We start from the raw sequence: 21,936 nt of genomic DNA, 5'->3' as shown, positions 1-21,936 counted from the left end.
GTTCTGAGCAGGGCCTGACTGGCCATCTGGCACTTCTGCCAAATGTCAATTTTGTGCAGAAAGTTCTCGGAAGAACTTTCTGCAGTAGTGCTGAGCATAGACGCTGAGCATCCCACGCCGCTGCTGCCACCCAAATCACACTTTTAGTGTAACGGCTAAATGGCCTTCCCCCTCCTCCAATTGCCGAGGAGGAGAGCACCACCAGCCCCCTCTCCTCCCGCCACTGCACTTCCGTGCCGCTATCTGTTCCTGGCTGTGCCCCCAAGCAGAGGCGGAGCTATCAGCTTGGTGCTCCCCTCTTCTAAGCAGGCTGTGCTCTACCTACTGACTACGCTGGGCTGGCCAGGAAGGCAAGGAGGTTTATGGCTGTCACCGCACACAGAGGAGGGAGTGTGGAGAGCAGCCAGCACAGCAGTGTGGTATGTGTCATCATTCACACAGCAGAAGGGGTGATTAGAGTCAGGGCTGACACAGGCGGGGAGGGGGACATGGCTGACACAGGGGAAAGGGACATGGCTGACAGGAGGAGGGGGACATGGCTGACACAGGGGGGGAGGGGGACATGGCTGACACAGGGGAAAGGGACATGGCTGACACAGGGGAATGGGGACATGGTTGTCACAGGGGGAGGGGGACAGGGTGACACAGGAATGTGGACAGGGCTGACACGGGGAGGAGGACATGGCTGACACAGGGGGAAGCAATAGCATAATATGTAACAGTCATTACTATGTGTGGCATAATGTGTAAGGGGCATCACGTTGCAAGGCACAAAGTGTAATGGTCATTACAGTGGCCCTTATTCTGGTTGGTGCAGTAATATCTGCGTGCGTTCGTGCCGCCGATGTTTTGTGTCTGCGCATGTGCGTGCGGGGCGTACGGCCAAATCCCGCATGAAATGTGAACACTCCAAACAGGGGGTGGAGAGGGGCGCGAAGGGCTATTTGGGCTCATTACCATATGCATACGCCCCGCGTTTCATGGGCGTTCCCATGCAAACGCTGGGCGTACGTATGGTAATGCGGCCGTGACGCACGTGTAGGGGGCGGACATATGACATCGCCGGATGTCAGCTGCCCGCCCAGATCCCTGCTTTTGCACGGAAAAATGTCCGTGTGGTCTGAGGTTGCGGGAGCTGGTGGAGCACTTGGTCCTGCATTCGATGGTCTGCGACCATCGAATGATGGGGGAGGTTCCCTGAGATGGAGGAGGCGTATTCCTTGAAAATTACACGTGCGGTCCGTTCGGCCAGCTTCTTACCGCGTACGGACGGAGTTGGCGATCCGTATGGAAGGCGGGGTTTCACACGCACGGTCCTGGCCGCATAATCGGATCCGGCCGCACCGATCAGAATAAGGGCCAGTGTTTGGTATAACATGTTATGGGCATTACGGTGTATGGCATAACATGTAATGAGCATTATGACATGTAAAATAGGCATTACGACGTGTGCCTTGAAGCCCTGGCTTAATATGTAATGGGCAATACAGTGTGTGGCAATGTATAATGGGCATAACGGTGTGTTCCATAATGTGTTGTGTAATGGGCATAACGGTGCGTTCCATCATGTGTAATGGGCATTATGGTCTGTTCCATAATGTGTTATGCCTCCTTTTTGTGATGCCATGCCCCCTTTCCATGAGGCCACGCCGCCTTTTTACTGCGCAGCTTCGCCACGCAAGGGTCCCGCCTGCTGCGGGTGAGCCTGTGTGCTCAAAATGCCAGGGACGATTTCTGGTCCCGGTCCTGAGTGAGGCTAGTTCACTCAGAACGCTCAGCAAGATTGCTCAGCACACAGCGATGTGTCAGCGTTCTTTACTGAGCAATCTGTCAAAACCAGTGTACTCCAGTGAGAACACTGGCCCTGACTGGTGATTAAGTGGATTTACCCAGCATGCTGGATATTAACCACCAGGCGATAGCGATGCATGGGGTGGCGCATTGCTGTCGCTATGGCCCCTTCACACGGCATGGTCTATCAGCATTTTCTAAGCGATCTAGTGAGATCACTAAGTGAATGCCCCTAAATCGCAACGTGTGTAGGCCCTATGGGTCTTAAAGGGGAATTTCATTTCACCTGCAACAGAATACAGATGTTTTTAACTAGATTAAACCCATCAGGAGGCAACTTAGTGAAGCTCACAATACATTCACATGTAATAAATGTAAATGAATAAATCAAGCAACTTAATAAATGGCCTTATGTCAGGGCTGGGCAACACCGGCCCTCCAGATGTTGATGAACTACACATACCAGCATGCCTTGCATCAGTTTCAGCATGGCCACATAGCAAAACTAATGCAAAGCATCCTGGGATGTGTAGTTCATCAACATCTGGAGGGCCGGTGTTGCCCACCCCTGCCTTATGTGAATAGCACAATATATTACTATTATACAATATAAACAAATTTGCTTTGCGTTCATCCTCTAGAGCAAAGAAAATTAAGAACCAAGCTGTAATTAATGCAAGTCCCACAGAGCATCTTATTAAAGAGCTGAAAGCAGAAAATAACAAGTTGCTGTCCCGGCTGGCAGGACTGGGGAACTCAGGAAAAAGGGTGGAGCAAGAAACAAGCAAGTTAAATCTTTGTGATCTCAATGTACAGTATTATCTTACTTGCTATGAGTCAATGACCAGTCTACATTCTCATTTAAACTTCAATTTGATTAACTGAACCTTGGATAAGCAACTATAATATGTAATATCAGTTAATGGTTTTACTACATTTCAGAAGAATTGCGTCGATTGCTTACAGAAAATGAATTGCGAATTCAGGCCATGGAAATGACATGGGAGCACCAGTTACAGGAGGCCAGGAAAGAATGGGAGCAACAGTATGCTGCAATCACACAGGTAAGATACATGGCATTGATATATGTGTGTGTGTGTGTATGTGTGTGTGCGCACACTGCTTCCATTGCCTCCCAATGTTCTGTTTTCTGATCCGGGAGGGTGCCCTTGGCCCCAACACAAATGGGATGCTGCACCAGGTCCTCACTCATTAGATATGCATGAGCGATGACCCGCTCAGGCGGCAGTGGGTGGGTCACCGCCCATGCATATCTAATGAGCGAGGACCCAGCGCAGTGCATACTAAATGAGTGTGTCCCCACACCATGCATATCTAATGAGCAGGAACCCAACACAGTGTATACTAAATGAGTTAGTCCCCGCCCGATGCATATCTAATGATCAGGGACCCGGCGCAGTGTATATTGAATGAGGGGGTCACTGCTCATTGGATATGCATGGGTGGGGCGGGGACCCACTCACTCAATATGCACTACAGTGGGTCTCCACTCATAAGATATGAAGGAGCGGCTACCAAGTAAGGCAGCAGTGAGCAAAGAGACGGGCAGGGGCGGAACTCGCACAGATGGCAGGGGTATGCGGGCAGCGATTGCCCCTCCCCCTACTTGAGCCTGCAGTGTGTAGGGAGCCTGGGCACTTCCTGTGCTCTTTGCCAGACACTTGGGGATAACGTCATAGCAACAGGGTCTGGCTTCCTCCCTGGCAGTAACGTGCGCAGTTTCCCAGCAGCAGTTGCACTGCGACCCACATGGAGGCTGGCCACGAGCTACTGCTGGTGGCGCAGCCAGGGCATTATCATGCTAGAGAAGAGACGTTCAAGAGGGGACATGCTTAACATGTACAAATATATCAGGGGTCAATATAAGGAACTGTCAGTTGCCCTTTTTTCTGTTAGGAAGGATTCTATGACACGTGGGCATGAGTTTAGATTTCGAGGAAAGAAGATTTAATTCCCTTAGAAGAAAACATTTGTATACACAGTAAGGGCAGCCAAACTATGGAACTCTCTTCCTGGTGATGTGGTGTCGGCATACACAATAAATACGTTTAACATAAGGTTGGACAAACATCTTTTGGTTAAAAACATCCAGGGTACAAGCAATAATCGTAATCTGTCTTTAAATATATCAGAATACATTACGTATAACAAGGGATGAAGCTACTCACTAACACCAAGTTTGAACTAGATGGGGCACTTGTGTACTAGGACGGCGCCCACGATATTTGGTCGCACAACATATAATCGCATCGCATGCCATACACCCGATGCACTGCGATGTGATGTTTAATTGTATAAGCACCCTAACGCTTCGGGACTATATAAAATCAACTCCACGCTGACGTGGATAGTGGGGGTATGAAAAGGTCGCCACGCCTCGGTTTCACGTTCATAGTGGGGGTGGCGTGGGGGTGGCGTGGGGGTGCATTTAACATTGTAAGCCCCCATTAGGGTGCTTATACAATTTTAAATCGCATACCATTGTATATGCGATAGAATGGCATACAATGCCATACAATTCGATGCTATACAATTTAAAATTGTATAACATCGGCTGCCATCGCATCTCATACCATTGCATGCCTTCTGGTCTGCGATGCGATGGGCGCCGTGCTAGTACACAAGTACCCTAGATGGACATAAGTCTTTATTCAGCCTGAAATACTATGTAACTATGTAACTATGTAATTGTACCTAGCTGGGCAACTGTGCTGATGCCATCACATAACGGGAAGAGCCACAGTGCAACAGGGGGAATTGCCAGGGCCCAGGCTGCACCAACAAAGCACCACCAGTTGCTACATTACATAGAACTTGTGCGAGAAAGAATCAGGCATCACTTCACTTGACTCTGCCCGCATTCCAAATTATTAAAAATTAGATATTACATCCTTATCATTGACATACTAAAATTTTAGAGAGATGCATGTAAAATTACAGAAAGAAAAGATCAATAAAAATGCTATCCATGTATATAAGGAGTGTTATTACTGTGCAGACTCATGTAGCTACAGTATTTAGTGTTTTGACTAAAATAAAGCAAATAACAAACTTACAATATATTTATTTGTGTGATGGAGGAGTCAGGACTGGGAAGAGGAGGAGTCAGGACTGAGAAGGGGAGGAGTCAGGATTGGGAAGGGGATTTGTCAGGACTGGAGGGGGAGGGTCAAGATTAAACAGTAACCCCTCCCCTAGAAGAAAAGTCTAGATCTGCCAACGAGACACTTGCATCTATGTATGGACCTATTTTGGCGGATTAAGAGTGGGCAACTTGCACAGTGTTACTGGGACCCTGAAACAAAAGGGCTACTGCATCATTTTACAACACCATGTAATACTCCAGCAATAACATTGTTCAGAACTGGCACGTAATCAAGGGCTAAAGGGTTAAACTTGTGCAAGGATTCCAACAAAACCCCAAATATTTCCATGGAGGCTGCACGTGTGTCTACCCTTGTCACAAAAATGTTGCTGCTCAAATGTTCATATAGTTTATTACAAAACATTCAATATTATATATATATATATATATATATATATATAAAAATATATATAAAACATACGTTAAAATACACACAATAACACCTTGATAATAGCAATGTGATAAAAAAAGCGGTACTTGTTTACTAGCACGGCCACAATCGCGGCCATCGTGTGCCTTAACTTTAAGGCACACGATGCCCGCGATGCCCACGATTTCCTTTGAAAAAAGCAGTACTCGGGTACATCGCGTCGGTTGTGTGCCTTAAGAAGGCACACGACGCGAACGACGCGATGCCCACGATTTCCCCATAGGCTTCAATGTTAAAATATTTTAACATTGAAGCCTATGCGCGCCCAACGCGATGCCCCCGATTTGTCCATAGGCTTCAATGTTAAAATATTGAACATTGAAGCCTATGCGATGGACCCGATTTGTCCATAGGCTTCAATGTTAAATTATTTTAACATTGAAACTGAGTCCATTTAACATAGGAAAAAATGGGAAAAGGCCGAATAAGGGCCATTTCTCATTGGGTATGGCCCCGTCATGTGTGTAAAAAATAATGGCCCCCCATTGTGGCCGCCACCCCCACGATTGACGTGAACCCGAAGCGTGGCGAGCACAGCGAGCCCGCGAGGGGCGGCGGTGCGCGTCCTCCGACCTTTTCATTCCCCTACTATCCACGTCGGCGTGGAGTTGAGAATAGAATAGTGTGGCGAGCGCAGCGAGCCACCGAGCCCGAAGCGTGGCGAGCGGACGCTGATACCTTTGAAGCTCGCGAGGGGACGCAGGGATCTGTGAAGGTATCAGCGTCCGCTCGCCATGCTTCTGGCTCGCCACACTAATCTATTCTCAACTCCATGCCGACGTGGATAGTAGGGGAATGAAAAGGTCGGAGGACGCGCACTGCCGCCCCTCGCGGGCTCGCTGCGCTCGCCACGCTTCGGGTTCGCGTCAATCGTGGGGGTGGCGGCCACAATGGGGGGCCATTATTTGTTACACACATAACAAGGCCATACCCAATGAGAAATGGCCCATATTGGCCCTTTTACCATTTTTTACTATGTTAAATGGACTCAGTTTCAATGTTAAAATAATTTAACATTGAAGCCTATGGACAAATCGGGTCCATCGCATAGGCTTCAATGTTCAATATTTTAACATTGAAGTCTATGGACACGATGGACCCGATTTCTCCATAGGCTTCAATGTTAAAATAATTTAACATTGAAGCCTATGGACACAATGTACCCAATTTCTCCATAGGCTTCAATGTTAAATTATTTTAACATTGAAGCCTATGGAGAAATCGGGTACATCGCGTCGGTCGCGTCGTGTGCGTTTTGGTATGCACCCGACGCGACCGACACGATTTTTTCCGACACGACCACCACGGTAGAAATCGTGGTGGCCGTGCTAGGAAACAAGTACCAAAAAAGCTTTTGTAAATACATGTTTTTAGTTGCAGTGCTAGAAGAGATCAACATTTTCTCTAACTGATTGTAATATGTATGAGCCTGTTCTATTGTCCAAATAAGTATGAGGGGAGATGATGAACCCAATATTATATTGCAATGGGCAATAATAACAGTGACCGGTGGGGGAGATTCTGTAAGCTAAAAATGCGGTAAAAACCCCTCTATCAGGGTTGTTACCACATTTTGGGATGCTGTAAGCATCCCCCGCCGGGTTACCTATGGGGGAGATTCTCTAAGAATCTCCGCCCCCCTTCGCCTCTCTTCGCAATTATAATTATCGCATATGTTCTAACATATGCGATAATTATAGCAAAGGACAGCTCTTGCGTTAAGAGCTGTCCTTTGTGGTGAGAGTCGCCGGGTCCGAGCAGGTCCCAGCGGCTACCCTTCCCACACCCGGCGCTGCTGCTGCTGCTGCGCCGTACTCTCCTCCTCCCTGCACCCGGAAGAGGATCAGTGCAGGGAGGAGGTCACAGGTCCGGGCAGCACAGCTCTGTGCTGCCCGGACACAGGTGAGGGGAGAGGGGGCGATGTGGTGTGGCAGGGGTCCGTGCGGGGTGGCGGGGGGTCATTGCGGGGCGGCGGTGGGATGCGGGAGAAGCCCATTGGCTTCTATGGGGCATCACCAGTAACCCGGCGGGCAATGCTTACAGCATCCCAAAATGCGGTAAAAACCCAGATAACAGGGTTTTTACCGCATTTCTAGCTTAGAGAATCTCCCCCTATTCTACCGCAACCCTCCGCCGTCCCGCACGGACCCACCGCCGCCCCACATCGCCCCCCCCTCTCACCTGTGTCCGGGCAGCACAGAGTTGTGCTGCCCGGAACTGTGACCTCCTCCTACCTGTACTGAACCTCTTCCGGGTGCAGGGAGGAGGAGAGCCCAGCGCAGCAGCAGCAGCGCCGGGTAAGGGAGGGAGGGGAAAGCCGCTGGGTCCCCATGGGACCCGCTGACTCTATCGCAAAGGACAGCTCTTAACGCAAGAGCTGTCCTTTACCATAATTATCGCATATGCGATAATTATGAATGCAAAGTGCGGCGGTAAGGGGGTGCGTGCAGTGACTACAGAACTGCGCTTCCAAAGTGTTATTTATTAATGCTTGCTCCAGGCATCATAAATGGAGTTTACAGTAAGCTAGATTAATCACAACCCTCTTTACCAAACCATCTGTACATTACTTTAATAGTCCAGGATTCTGGGGTGTCCCATATGATGAGCAATAAGGATGGCTATCTGCATAGTCTCCAACGATGGTTGTCATTGATAGTGATGGTGCCATGAGCCATCAAGATTATAAAACTATACTATATCACACCATCGACGGTACAAACCATTGGCTGTTTAAAGATGCTCATACACCTTGGCAACAAATAGAAGTAAGAGCCAGCCATTCATCCCACCTTGACTGACAGCTGAGCTCAGCCTGCCTAGTCAGTGCTGTGTCTACAAGCATTGTTAAAAAAAAAAATAGTTCATGGCTACCATCGATGGTGGGAATCCATCTATGCCTATACCTACTGGTGACCATCAGTGGTTTCTGCCAAGGAATTTTGATGACGTCTAAGACATCAAAGGTCGATGACTGATGGTCATCCCTGGTGAGTGGTAATTAGCAGCTTCCCAATACGGGCATCTGGATGCAGTCTAATGTGCACCCTGGCTCTAGCTGTGTAGCTGCTGCCACCTGTGTCCCTCGCCATGTGCCGTAAGAAGCTCTAAATGGTAATAAATGTTAACTGTATGAACATTTAAGACTCATCATTTTTGTTGATTTACAAGGGTAGACACATGCAGAGCCTCCTTGAACATTTAATGCAGGCATGTCCAACGTTGGCCCTCCAGATGTTGTGAAACTACACATCCCAGCATGCTTTGCCACAGTTTTGCTATTAGAGAATTCTAAAACTATTGCAAAGCATGCTGGGATGTGTAGTTTCAAAACATCTGGAGGGCCAACGTTGGACATGCCTGATTTAATGTAATACTGTGGTTTATGACTAATTGGTAAAGAGTTCATCCTACAGCAAGATAAGAACCCAAAACAAACCTTCATACTATGGGGTTATTCAGACCTGATCGCTGTTGTTCGAATTGGCAAGGTGGTCGATTTTCAAACAACTGAGCATGCATATGGATCATAGCAGACATGCACAAGGCCAAAGAGCGACAAATATCAGCGATTATTCACAATCACCTTACAACTTGACTGACAGGAGGCGGTGTTTGGGGGTAGTAACCAGCCATGTTCCAGGAGTATCCGGAAAAACACAGATGTACCCAGGCGTTTTCAGGGAGGGTCTGTGACATCATTGACGGCCTCGATTAGCCTGAATCTGAGTTGTGGAAGGGGCAGACTTACTCACACGTACACAGACTGGGAACATCATTAGATGCGAGTGAGTTACATATGGATTTGCTGTTGCCGCTGATCTGCAATATTTTTGCAGGCCTTTAGCAGACTTGCACAGGGCGGGGTTTCACTGTGTCTGATCTCAGGACCCTGCAAAGTCACCCAGAAATGATCAGGTCTGAAGTGGGCCCTATGTAGGAACAGTAAGCTTCATATCCTGGAATAGCCAACTGTTTTCAGACTTAAAACCCATCAAGCAGATTTGGACAGTGAGGTGAAAACAAAGCAATCTACAAGTGCAACATACAGTAGTTTATTTTGTTGCTATGGGGGAGTTATAGTTTTGGAAAGAACTTACTGAACAATTTTTGATTTGCATTGCAGAATTTTCTAGAGTGTAATAGAGAAATCATTGGATATAGAGGTTCTGATTGGATGCATTTGGGCAACACCACTGCCTGTTTTAGAATCTAGTACAGTATATCTACCCATTAACCTTTCAGCCAACTTAAACTTGTATCTATTCCAGGAGAGACGCATGATGCAGGCTTTTCCTTATCTCCTAAACATTAATGAAGATCCACAGCTATCAGGAGTACTTAAGCACTTCATACAAGAAGGTACAATGTCCCTTTTCCACATATTTATATGGAACAAATATAAACCTTTCTAGAAGCATTGGTACTTGTGAGTTATCCGGGCTGCCGATTTCTAAATCGGGTCGGATCGGGCACATCGCATCGCATCGCATGCGACCATCGGATGCGATGCGATGCGATGACCCGATTTTTCCATAGGAATCAATGTTAAAATGGACTGAGTCCATTTTAACATGGAATTCAATGGGAAAAAGGGGTCCATTTCATACCCCTACTATCCAAGTGGGCATGGAGTTGGATATAAACCTGTGGCGAGCGTAGCGAGCCACCGAGCCCAAAGCGTGGCGAGCGTAGCGAGCTCCGCGAGGGGACACAGAATACCGTCCCCTCGCGGGGCTCGCTTCGCTCGCCACGCTTCGGGCTCGGTGGCTCGCTACGCTCGCCACAGGTTTATATCCAACTCCATGCCCACTTGGATAGTAGGGGTATGAAAAGGACCCCTTTTTCCCATTGAATTCCATGTTAAAATGGACTCAGTCAATTTTAACATTGATTCCTATGGAAAAATCGAGTCATCGCATCCGATGGTCGCATGCGATGCGATGCGATGCGATATCGCATTGCATCTGATTGTATGCCTTAACTTAAGGCATACAATCAAAAAATCGGCAGCCCGGATAACTCACAAGTACCGAAGCATTCACTGTAGTTTATCTAGTGTGAAAATAAGGAGTAAAAATATTTAAGAAAACATGGACAGTATGGTCTACATTATATGTTATATACCCTAAAGTAAAATTGAAAGTGGATCTGTTACCGTCATTAAGAGCAAGTGGACATTTTAGCTTAACCAGTATTCAGTCTGTCACTTCCTAGAGAACCAGGCATTGGGCCTTATACTAGTTCACTCTTTCTGACAAAATCCTTCTTAGATGGACAAAACCATGTGCACTGTAGGTGGGGCAGATGTAACTTGTGCAGAGAGAATTAGATTTGGGGGGGGGGGGGGTTACTTCAAAGTGAGATCTATATTGCATCTATATCTATATTTATAAAAATAAAGCAGTCAGTATTTACCCTGCACAAAAACAAAATAACTCACCCAAATCTAATTCTCTCTGCACATTTTACATCTTCCCCCCTGCAGTGCCCATGGTTTTGTACATCTAAGAAGGATTTTGTCAGAAAGAGTGAACTAGAATAAGGCCCATTGTGCCAGAGTCTACTTGCAGGTCTCCATGTAAATGGCACTGCACCTTGTTCCTGGGGACACATCTCTACTGCTCATGCACAAATCACTGACAAAAAATGGCAACAGGAACATTTTCCTCAAGATTTCTCCAGCTTTTAAATGCTGTGTCACCTGCCAACGATGGACTCCAGAGATGGTAGAGAGGCAAATATAGCAAAATATGGGTGCAGAGTGTATGGTGTGGGCCCCCCTGAACTATTATGTATATGCTGTTGAGAGACTCCAGGTGACTGAAGGGTGCAAAGGTCACTCTCCGGCATCCTGCCTCCTTGTTTCGAAGATAGGAAGGACTGTAATAACACTATTCTCAGTGCATTACCATATTGACATGATTAGCCCCTGCTCACTTCGCTACACGACACTGCCCATTTTGAGTTCTTAGGTGGGAGAAGAAGAAAAAAGGCTCGTATGGGGGCAGGGATAAAATATGTAGTGATATCAGCTGTATTCTCAGGAATACTGCTGCAGCTTATAATTTGCTCTCCATTTTTATTAGGTGATAGATATAATCCAATTTAAGAGTGAACTATTTAACCTCTTTTATGTTTTCTGGGGACAACCAACAAAAATCCAGGCAATGCAAACATACACATATGTAGAAAACAAAGCATAGCTTATTACACAGAAATTCTTGCATTATGAAGCATCTGATGTCACAATACCAAATACACACACAGATACAGAGGCGTACCTAGATATTCGTAGGCCTCATAGCAAAAGTTTTTAAGGGCCCCCTATTTAGCAACTGATGATGAAATATGTATGGAAAACATATTGGTTAGACCAGGGGTTCCCAAACTTTGTGGAATCACGGCACCCCAGAGTATCAGATCGTTTTTCATGGCACCCCTAGACCAAAGGTTTCTCATTAAGAAAGTCAGAAAAAAATATTAAGTTAATACATTTGTGTTTATATCTGATTCTTAGGGTCAGTTATTTGGTAATTATCAGGATTCACCTCTGTTTGTCCACAATTTGGCTATTACTTTGGCCATAAACAACTTAAATTTGATCATGGACCACCAATCCAGGGCACCCCTGCAAGTCCCTCAAGGCACCCCAGGGTGCCACGGCACACAGTTTGGGAACCACTGCGTTAGACAGTAAAGATGGGCCCCCGGACTTCCGCTTCCGGCTTCAGGCAGGACGGCCGCGTGAGGGGAGAGCTCCGTGGACGGCGAGGAGGGCGGCACCCCTAACTCGCTGGATCGCGGTCCCCAACAGCTCATACTAGCGGCAACGTTCACCGGAAGACAGCGTGAAGTGCATGGAGGGGTCTTTACCTCCCATGCCTAAACGACAGACCCGCCGCACCTCAGCAAAGCCGCAGACGCAGGCTTCCAAAATGGCGGCCGCACCTTCCTCCCTGGCTGATAAAATTCCGGCGGAGAAACAGACAGAGCAGGGACAGGCAGCCCAGCAGCAGCACAAGAACAATGAAGCCCTAGCAGAAGGGAAGCGGGCACCTGTGCAGTTACAACAATTTCAGTACCAGCCACAGCAGAAACAGGTACCAGGCACCCCACACTCCCCTATCACTGACTACCAAAGCACCCCTGAATGCCTAGTGCAGGACACAGGCAGTGGGGAAGAGGAAGACACAGATGCTGGGGAATATAAGGGGATGATGAAGGCTATCAAAGCAACGATAGCACCTATGTTTAAGGAGCAAGTAGAGGCATTTAATTTAAGCTTTGCTGACCTGAAAGGACACATGTCACAGCTTACACAGAGAGTATCACAGAATGAGGTGCAGATTGGGGCAACATTTCATGATGTACAAGAGTTGAAAACCCACAATGCTGAACTGCAAAAATCTGTATATGCTTTAACCAATAAGGTCGATGACCTTGAAAATAGATCAAGGAGATCGAACCTCAGATTAGTGGGACTCCCAGAGACGGTCAGAGGCCCAGCACTGCATCATTTTGTTCGCAACACCCTGCCATCCCTGCACGGATATGGTGATAGAAAGAGCCCATAGGCTAGGGCCAGAAAAGGAGGGAGTAAACGTGAGACCAAGAGTCATAATATTTAAATGCCTTAATTATTTACACAAGGAAACTTTATGGACAGCCTCGCGAAAGCTAAAATCATTGCAGAGGGAAGGTCACAAGCTGCATTTATTTCAAGACTATTCGGCGGAAGTGACCAGGGCGCGGAAAGAATTTACCAGCATTTGTTCAAAGCTCATTGCAGATAAAAAGAAGTTTGCCCTGTTATATCCCGCCCGTCTTAGGGTGTTTGAAGGGGACTCTTTCAAGGATTTTTCTACAGCAGCAGATGCCAGGGCATATCTCCGGATGGAGAATGCAGAATCTGCTCAGCCGTAAGAAATATAAGTGGAACAGCTGGCTAATGTATCAGCCACAAGGCTTTGGGGGTTGATATTTATTAGTAATTTACACGTTGTTAATCCTAATAGAACCTTCATAGCTTGAGGCCTTTATATGCACTTAAGTACCTTAAGATGTAAAAGCTAATAAGTGTGATTTATGTATGGTTTACATGGGATACTAAGGGGAACGTGAATTACATGTTATAAATTCTGTATCTATATTAGGGGTGCCGACCCGACTACGTAACCGGGGGGATTGGTTAGATCTGGTCAATCCGGGTGCGTAGCGATAGACGGAGGTAAGGCAATAGCCGTTAGAAGGATGTTGGGGAGGGAGGAGCCAAAATGTTTAGGCTCACCCCTCACTGCTAGAGGTGTGAAAGTTAAATTGCACAGCATGAGAGCGATTTTATTCGCAGGGGAAAGTTTTTGGGGTCATGGGGGTGGGGGGTGGAGGGATGGGAAAGTTGCGGGTGTGTTTTTCTGTGGTTTGTTCAGGGGGGGGATGGGGGGGTGGGACTCAGGGCCGAGTGCATTTTTAGTAGGGAATATTCTTACAGTAAGATATGATGTCTAATGTGAAATTGTGTTCTTGGAATGTGGGAGGGATCAACTCCCCGATAAAGAGGAAGAAGCTACTGTTATATCTTAAAAAGCAAAAAGCAGACATCGTCCTGCTACAGGAAACACATCTCACTGATAGTGAGCATGAAAAACTGGGAGCAATGGGATTCAAGGTGGAAGCTTATGCTTCCTTTAATTCAAAGGCAAGGGGGGTGGCGATATTGTCGAGGAGGGCATTGGGGGCGGAGGTTACCAAAACTATTATAGACCCGGAGGGGCGCTATATTCTTGCAGAAATGACAATTCAGGGGGAAAAGTATGTAATATGTAATATATATGCACCTAATGCTTACTAAAAAAAATTTTTTACTACTTTATTGACAAAATTATACCCGTATGCAGATTCACGATTAATTCTAGGGGGGGATTTTAATATAGTAGCCAGACCATCAATAGATAAATCCTCTAAACCCAAACGAAAACCCACTAATCCAGCATTAGGCATTGGGGATATTTCATCACAACTACAGGTAGTAGATAGCTGGAGACTACTACATCCAACTGATAGAGAATACTCTTGTGTTTCCGCAGCTCATGGATCACTGTCACGAATTGACTACATGCTTGTGTCTACTGGCCTCTGCGGGCGTCTCCTAGAAGCTGGAATGGAACCGATAGTTTTGTCGGACCATTCCATGATATGGATACTGCTGGAAACGGGGCTGGACGTCGGGAAACACCGCCAATGGCGGTTTCCCTCGTACTTAGCATCGTCAAAACCATTCAGGGATGCCCTGGAGGCCAAGTGGATGGAGTACCAACATAATAATGGGGAGCACAATACAGATCCACTATTGAAATGGCAAGCGGCAAAGGCAGTTCTCAGAGGAGAAATCATTTCATACGTAAATAAATATCGCAAGGACAGGACGGTGGATTTGTTTAGGGCTCAAGAGCTATTGACATCTGCTTATGCTAATTATAGTGCATCCCCTACCATGACACACAAAAATGAATATATGCAGGCAAAAACTCAGTTCGATGCGTTGCTGGAATCCCAAACTCTGTCAAGTATAGATAATACTAATTTTCAATTCTACCGGCACGGCAACAAAAATGGACGTTTGCTGTCCAATTTAATAAGAGGCACAAGAACATCCGCACACATTAAAACCCTACATACATCAGGGGGTAATAGGGTACACAAAGGGCCGGATATACTTGAAGTATTGAGGGGATTCTACTCTAAACTTTACTCCCAGGGAGAATTAAATCAGGAGGAAAAAAATAAATTTTGGAACTCGGTTTCCATGCCACAGATTTCTACAGCTGCGGCGGAACGAATCATGGCCCCCATAACAGTAGAAGAAGTGACACAGGCAATAACCAAATTAAAACCCCTCAAAGCCCCTGGGCCAGATGGTTATTCAGGGGAATTTTATAAGATTCTAAAACCTAGGATAAGTGAAAATCTGACAGCAGTCTTTAATGCCATACTTACGGGACAGCAACTACCGCTGTATTTCAACTCGGCAGTAATTAAGGTGCTCCCGAAGCCGGGAAGGGACCTAGAGGAACCGGGGTCTTATAGGCCCATCTCGTTATTAAACACTGACTATAAGTTGTTAACCAAAATTATTTCTGAAAGGATTAAATACATTTTGCCTACAGTTATTTCTGAGGATCAGACCGGGTTTATACATGGTCGCCATTCGGTGGTAAATGTACGCAAGTTACTGTCGGTGGTCCAGAGGCTAAGGGAAGAGGGGGGCTCGGGTGATCGGGTCATAATATCTATGGACGCCGAAAAGGCATTTGATCTGGTCACCTGGGACCATCTGTACGAAACCTTGGCTAGATTTGGATTCCCTCAGACCTTTATTCAACTGATAAATTCCCTATACACCTCACCCTACACACAGGTTGCATGTAATGGATATATCTCGCTCCCTTTCCTTATTCAAAAGGGGACGAGGCAGGGGTGCCCGCTGTCCCCACTTCTTTTCGCAATGGCTCTGGAACCACTTGCAGTGGCACTTAGGGCAAATCAGGGTTTCAGGGGGATCACGGTAGGAAACACAGAATTAAAAGTCAGTCTCTTCGCAGATGATATGCTGCTATTCGTATCCCAGTTATCGGAATCCCTACCGGCCATTAAGACATGTATTAATGGATTTGGATCTTTTGCGGGTTATAAGATAAACTATCATAAATCGGAAATATTGCAGGTATCAGGACCTCAGGTAGCAGAAATACCGAGACATGTCATAGCCCCCTTCAAGTTGAATTCCAAAGCCATTAAATATTTAGGCATAAATGTCCCAAGCAATATTGGTGATTTATACAAACTAAATTATTCACCTATTATTGGAGAGTTGGAGAGAATGCTGGGGATTTGGAAATCATTACCGATATCAATGCTGGGAAGGGCGGTAGTCATACAGGTCATTGCATTCCCAAAGCTCTCATATAGCATTCAGATGCTGCCAATTAGGTTATCCAGAACTGATATACAGAAAATCAATAAGATATTTTTCTCCTTCTTGTGGCAGGGGAAAAAAACACGTATCTCCAGACATAAAACATATCTTAAAAAAGCTGATGGGGGGTTAGGAATACCAAATGTTCTGGCCTTCAGCCAAGCAGTCCACATGAGGTATATATTAAATTGGCTTCAGGGGTCTGATGCATACACACACAGGGCACTAGAGGGAGACATAGTCTCACCATACTCACTAGCAGGCCTGCTTCATGTCCCTAGAACTAAAATTCCACAGCAAATATTAGCAAATATATTGTTTAAAGACACATATTCTGCATGGCTATTCATTAACAAAAAATTGGGCCGCAGCCACCAGAATACAAAATATGATACATTATGGGGAAACCCAGGATTTACTCCAGGAATGTCAGAATTGGGATATGATAGATGGAAAAAGCAAGGGATACTGGCGGTCAAGGACGTATTCGACCCTGGAGGAAAGCTCCTATCATTTCAAGACATAGCAACTAAATATTCACTGCCCAACAGAGATTTCTTCATGTTTCTACAGGTCAGGCACTTTATTCAATCTAAAAAGGGTCCTATGCTGGAGGCTGGTACTCCAGATGTGATCCAACAAGTGTTTGCTTTGAGCTCCACGGGTCCTTATAGGATAAAATATATATATGGGGAAATACTGCCGACTTCACCTGAAAAGGTTTGGACCGCCATGGTGCCAAAGTGGCGGACAGACATTCCAGGGGTTACTTCAAGTGAAACACTCTATGAACATATGGGGAAAACACTTAAAGTTTTACATTCCACTATGCTGCAGGAAGTTCACATAAAAACTCTGCATAGAGCGTACATCTCACAAACCCAGAGAAAATACTTTATACCTGGGGAACTAGGACTGTGCCTTAAATGCAAGGGCTCTAATGCTACATTCTTCCATCATATGTGGGATTGCGGAAAAATTAGGAAATTTTGGGACAAAGTAATGATGTATATTAATACTACATGTGGAATAAAACTTACAAAAGACCCTTTGGCAATGCTCTGCGCGAACTTCTCCAACTGGAGTATACCTGGCCGAAAAACCGAACTGTTCCCTCTCTTGACCATAATTGTGACAGTTGCGAAGAAAGTAATCCTGCGCAGCTGGACTAGCCCATCTCCTCCATTTTTGCAGGATGTGAAAGTAGCACTAACACAATTGCTATATTTTGATAGGAGAGCTACACTGCCGATGGTGGAGGAAGGCGTTAAGAAATTTTATGCAAAATGGGGAACATTTATTAGATCACTGGGTGAAGACACACAGAAACATGTCATGAAAATATTTGAGGGCACATCTTGGTACTTACTCAGATCATTATCAAATAACTGAGATGCACGGAGTTCTAGAGGGGGGAGGGAATGGGAGGGAGGTTGGGAGCTTATGGGGTTAAGGTGAGTTAGGATAGAGGTAAGACATTTGTTTTGTTCAAATACTAATAGCTATTGTATAAAGGAAAGGTATATTTAGGGCGGCAGTTGAAAGAGTTGGGGTCAATACAGAGACCCAGATAATCTAAAATATTATGCCCTGCATAGTTTTGAATAGGGGATAGAAAATCCCGGTAACATGTTACAGTAAGCAAAATAATTGTGACTCAAGATCCCTTTTTATATATAATTGTTATGCTTTATTTTGTAATACTTTGAGTTGTTCTGCGAAACAAATATTACAATGTACAGAAAATGTTTTACTTTGAAATGTTTTACATTGGAAAAACTTAATAAAAACGTTTAAAAAAAAAAAAAAAAAAAAGATGGGCCCCCTTTAGCTCTGGGCTCCATAGAAGCTGCACCCCTTGCACCTATGGTAGTTACGCCCTTGCACAGATATGTACTGTAGGGGGATGAAGAAGAGCCTTTTCCTGCAGAAAACAGTCAACTAAAATTGCCATTTAGATGCATCATACAGTCAGGTGCCCTGGCTATTGCCCTGCTCTATCATAGCTTTGGCTGGCATCAAATGAGAAAATATAGTTGCAATAATAAATCCAATTGTGATAAGGAATCTGAGTTACTGTATGGCTACATGTTTCCAGAGGCAAAAATTGTGCACCAACATCTGACTTCTGTTGCAGGATCCTCTGATGTTGGTCAAGCAGCTTCTAATGAAATAACCATGAGGGCACTAGGGTATGTATAATGGAAATGCAATTAACTATTCCAATATTCAGTATAAATGAAGCATACAGTATTTGAAAATAATCAAAATATGTTTTCCCCTACTGTTTATTTATAGAGATACTGGGGGTAGGGTTTTTATTTAGAATATGCCCCCATTGTTGATCAACACTTACACTATGTAAATGATACTGTATATGGGGAGCAACATTCTGAGGTCAATTCACTTACTGTAGCTGTGATAGTAATTGTGACCAGGGGCAGATGGGGTACTAAAAGTGGAAGTCCAAAATTTCTGGAAGTCTCCTCATGTGGGCGGCACAAAATCAAAAATGGGCAGAGCCAGAATAACATTAGACAGAACTACGTACCTAACACTATATCTAGAGACATCGGTGACAGGAAAGACTAGAGCATCGGCCAGGGGGCAACAAACTCTGCATGGGGGGGAGCTATATAGTAGAAATAGACTGTGCTGCACAGTCTATTTCTACTTGCGATATCGACCGTGCATCGGTATCGCAAGCCACCTTATCACTGTGCAATTTTGGCTAACTTTGACTATATGTAGGCAAAAAAGTAGGAAATGGGGAAGGGACATTGCCACATATTTATACCAGTCATCATTACACCACACACTGCACCAGGTAGAGCCCCATAGAGACACTGCTCTATGTAGAGCCCCTTAGACACCCTGCACCAAGATTACGCACACTGTAATGCCCATTACATATTATGCCACACACCGTAATGCCCATTACATATTCTAAAACACACTGTAATGCCTATGACATATTGTGCCACATAATGCCTATTACCTATTATGCCACACACCATAATATCTGTTGCATATTATAAAACATAGCGCAATGCCTATTGCATTTTATAAAACACACCGTAATGCCTACTACATATTATGCCACACACCCTACTGACTATTATATATATTATGCCACACACCATAATGCCTATTACATATTATGCCACACACCGTAATGCATGTTACATATTACACCACACACTGTAATATCTATTACATAATATGCCACATAACGTCTGCTAACCTAACCAGGGGGGGTTACGTGCTCATTGCCCTGGGGGAGTTACATGCTCATTGCCCATATGAAGTTACATGTTCATTGCCCAGGGTGTGTTACTTGCCACACTGCAGCCCAGCACACAGCAATATGTGTTAGGTTAAAAAGAGCTGCTGCTGTCAGATAATGGGGGTCCTACTCGGCCCCTCCATCATATCAGGGCCCGGGTAATTAGTACCCCCTCCTGCCCTCTCTGGACATCACTGGCTGTAAACAGAGTCACAGACACATGGGCCGGGATGCTTTGAGCCATTTTCTGCATGTATCAGCATTTAGTTACACCATGGAGGTGATTCTGGTTGACAAACAAAGCAGCAAAATTCACAGCTTTGCGGGTCCTCTAAACGCTGCCCGCAGCCTGCATAACCGTCCGCCCCTCCTTGCCGATTTTCCAGGGCAGGGCAAAATCATTCTCTGGTGTCTTAGTTCTGCGGTGTCCCTGTTCATGATATCATGTTGCCTGCCCCCAGCACCCATATCACGGGTGCATTCCCATGGGAACGCCCAGCATTTTCATGGGATGGTCATGAAACGCTGGGAGTTCCCATGGCCGCAACCTCTCAATGCCACCCCAAGCCCCCCAGCCCCGCTGCTATGTGCCAATGGGCTGTCAAATAAACAATTTGCATGCCCACTCACACAAGCGGCTGCACAGGCACATAAAGGTTTATGCGCATGTGCATTTGCTAAACATCGTGCCCTGTGCGAAGGGAGAATGAAGCGACCAGACTCAGGACCGTATGTAGTAAGAGCTGTCTTTTGACATCAGTGTCTCATGCAGCATGCAGCGTCTCATGCATCAGCGAACATGCGCACTGTGGCCGGTGCTGGTCTCTCAGCAGGGAAATGCGATGGAAATCCATAGGCTTCTTTCAATTTTTTTTAACTGTAGATTGTCATTTTTTTGCAATAGTACAACCAATAGACAGTGGGAGGGAGGGAGGGTAGGCAGAAGGAATAAAGGGGAAAATGAGGTATAGGCGGTGATACAATTACACATAATGAGGCAACCACTGAGTCATTCATGATATAATAATATCCAAGAAAATCAATAGGCTTCTATAGGGCACCAGAGTTAACAGACCTTGGGCCTTATTCTAGTTCACTCTTTCTGACAAAATCCTTCTTAGATGGACAAAACCATGTGCACTGCAGGGGGGCAGATGTAACTTGTGCAGAGAGAATTAGATTTGGGTGGGGTTTTACTTCAAAGTGAGATCTATATTGCAGTGTAAAAATAAAGCAGTCAGTATTTACCCTGCACAGAAACAAAATAACTCACCCAAATCTAATTCTCTCTGCACATTTTACATCTGCCCCCCTTCAGTGCACATGGTTTTGTCCATCTAAGAAGGAATTTGCCAGAAGGAGTGAACTAGAATAACCCCCCTTGTCGTCACTGCATTCCGGGTGCTTGGTGCATAGTATGTGGCCAAACCTCTGAAAATAGCATTTTCAAAGATTTAAGTGCAAAAAATCAGGAATGCTGCATCTAGCGGGTTATTCTAGTTGATGCGCATGGATGCAAATTCGCACCCTTGCAAGTCAACCAGAAGCAGCCCCTTCAAATGGTGGTACGCCTGCCACCCCTTCGCACGCATGAGATTCAATGGGGGAATAAAAACATAAATTAGCTTACATGCTTATAGGGGAGCTGTGGAACCTTTTCATATCTACAAAAGGATGCCATCTTTATATGTATCTGGAGGATTGAAAACCAGAGCTCAGCCTTTTTTAATGAACCATATTTTGTACTTTCCAGTCACACTTTATAAGGGAAAATTAATTTAGACACTACTCCACTCATGAAATAAACATTTAAATGCAACAAAAAAAAATACAAATATAATATAAATATAATGTCCCAGTATCCTGTAACCTCACCACACATCCCCAGAAGCAGCCTCCACATTTCCCTTTTGAGAGCAGAGGCCTCAGATGCATTGCTGGACCAATCATACCCCATAGTGATCATAACCCCCTGTAGTGGCCGTAGTTGTGGGGATAAAAAAGTAACTTGTGTTTTATATGTAATTGTCCTCTCATTTGTATTTTTATTGAACTTGGCTATTTGTCATGACTAATAGGCATTTAGCATTTTCAAAAAGTCCTGTAACTAATTTACATGCAATTTTATTTTCATGTAGAATTTTACCCAAACATGCCACATTAATCAACTTTGAGAACAAGGTGTTGGTAAAACCGTATGGCAAGGCTAAAGTCATTGTTAATGGAGTGGCCATTTTTATGAATACTAAACTTCAGCACCTGGTAAGTTACACTGAGTATGTAGGAGT

General features: G+C 45.3%; 1 protein-coding gene across 1 annotated transcript in view; it reads left to right on the top strand.

Moving 5' to 3' along the window:
• LOC146062892 (kinesin-like protein KIF28) overlaps positions 1 to 21,936 on the top strand; it is a 64,213-nt gene that overhangs the window by 24,337 nt on the left and 17,940 nt on the right. The window contains exons 9-13 of the mRNA XM_083174899.1: positions 2,433 to 2,601; positions 2,721 to 2,855; positions 9,659 to 9,749; positions 18,500 to 18,554; positions 21,787 to 21,910. Of these exons, the coding sequence (XP_083031025.1) occupies positions 2,433 to 2,601; positions 2,721 to 2,855; positions 9,659 to 9,749; positions 18,500 to 18,554; positions 21,787 to 21,910 (574 nt within the window). The remainder of the gene's footprint in view (positions 1 to 2,432; positions 2,602 to 2,720; positions 2,856 to 9,658; positions 9,750 to 18,499; positions 18,555 to 21,786; positions 21,911 to 21,936) is intronic.

This window comes from Crinia signifera, chromosome 3, assembly GCF_055691185.1.
Source record: "Crinia signifera chromosome 3, ASM5569118v1, whole genome shotgun sequence".
Lineage (NCBI taxonomy): Eukaryota > Metazoa > Chordata > Amphibia > Anura > Myobatrachidae > Crinia > Crinia signifera.
The sequence above is the reverse complement of the archived record's forward strand: the minus strand, read 5'-3'. Positions and strand labels throughout refer to the sequence as shown.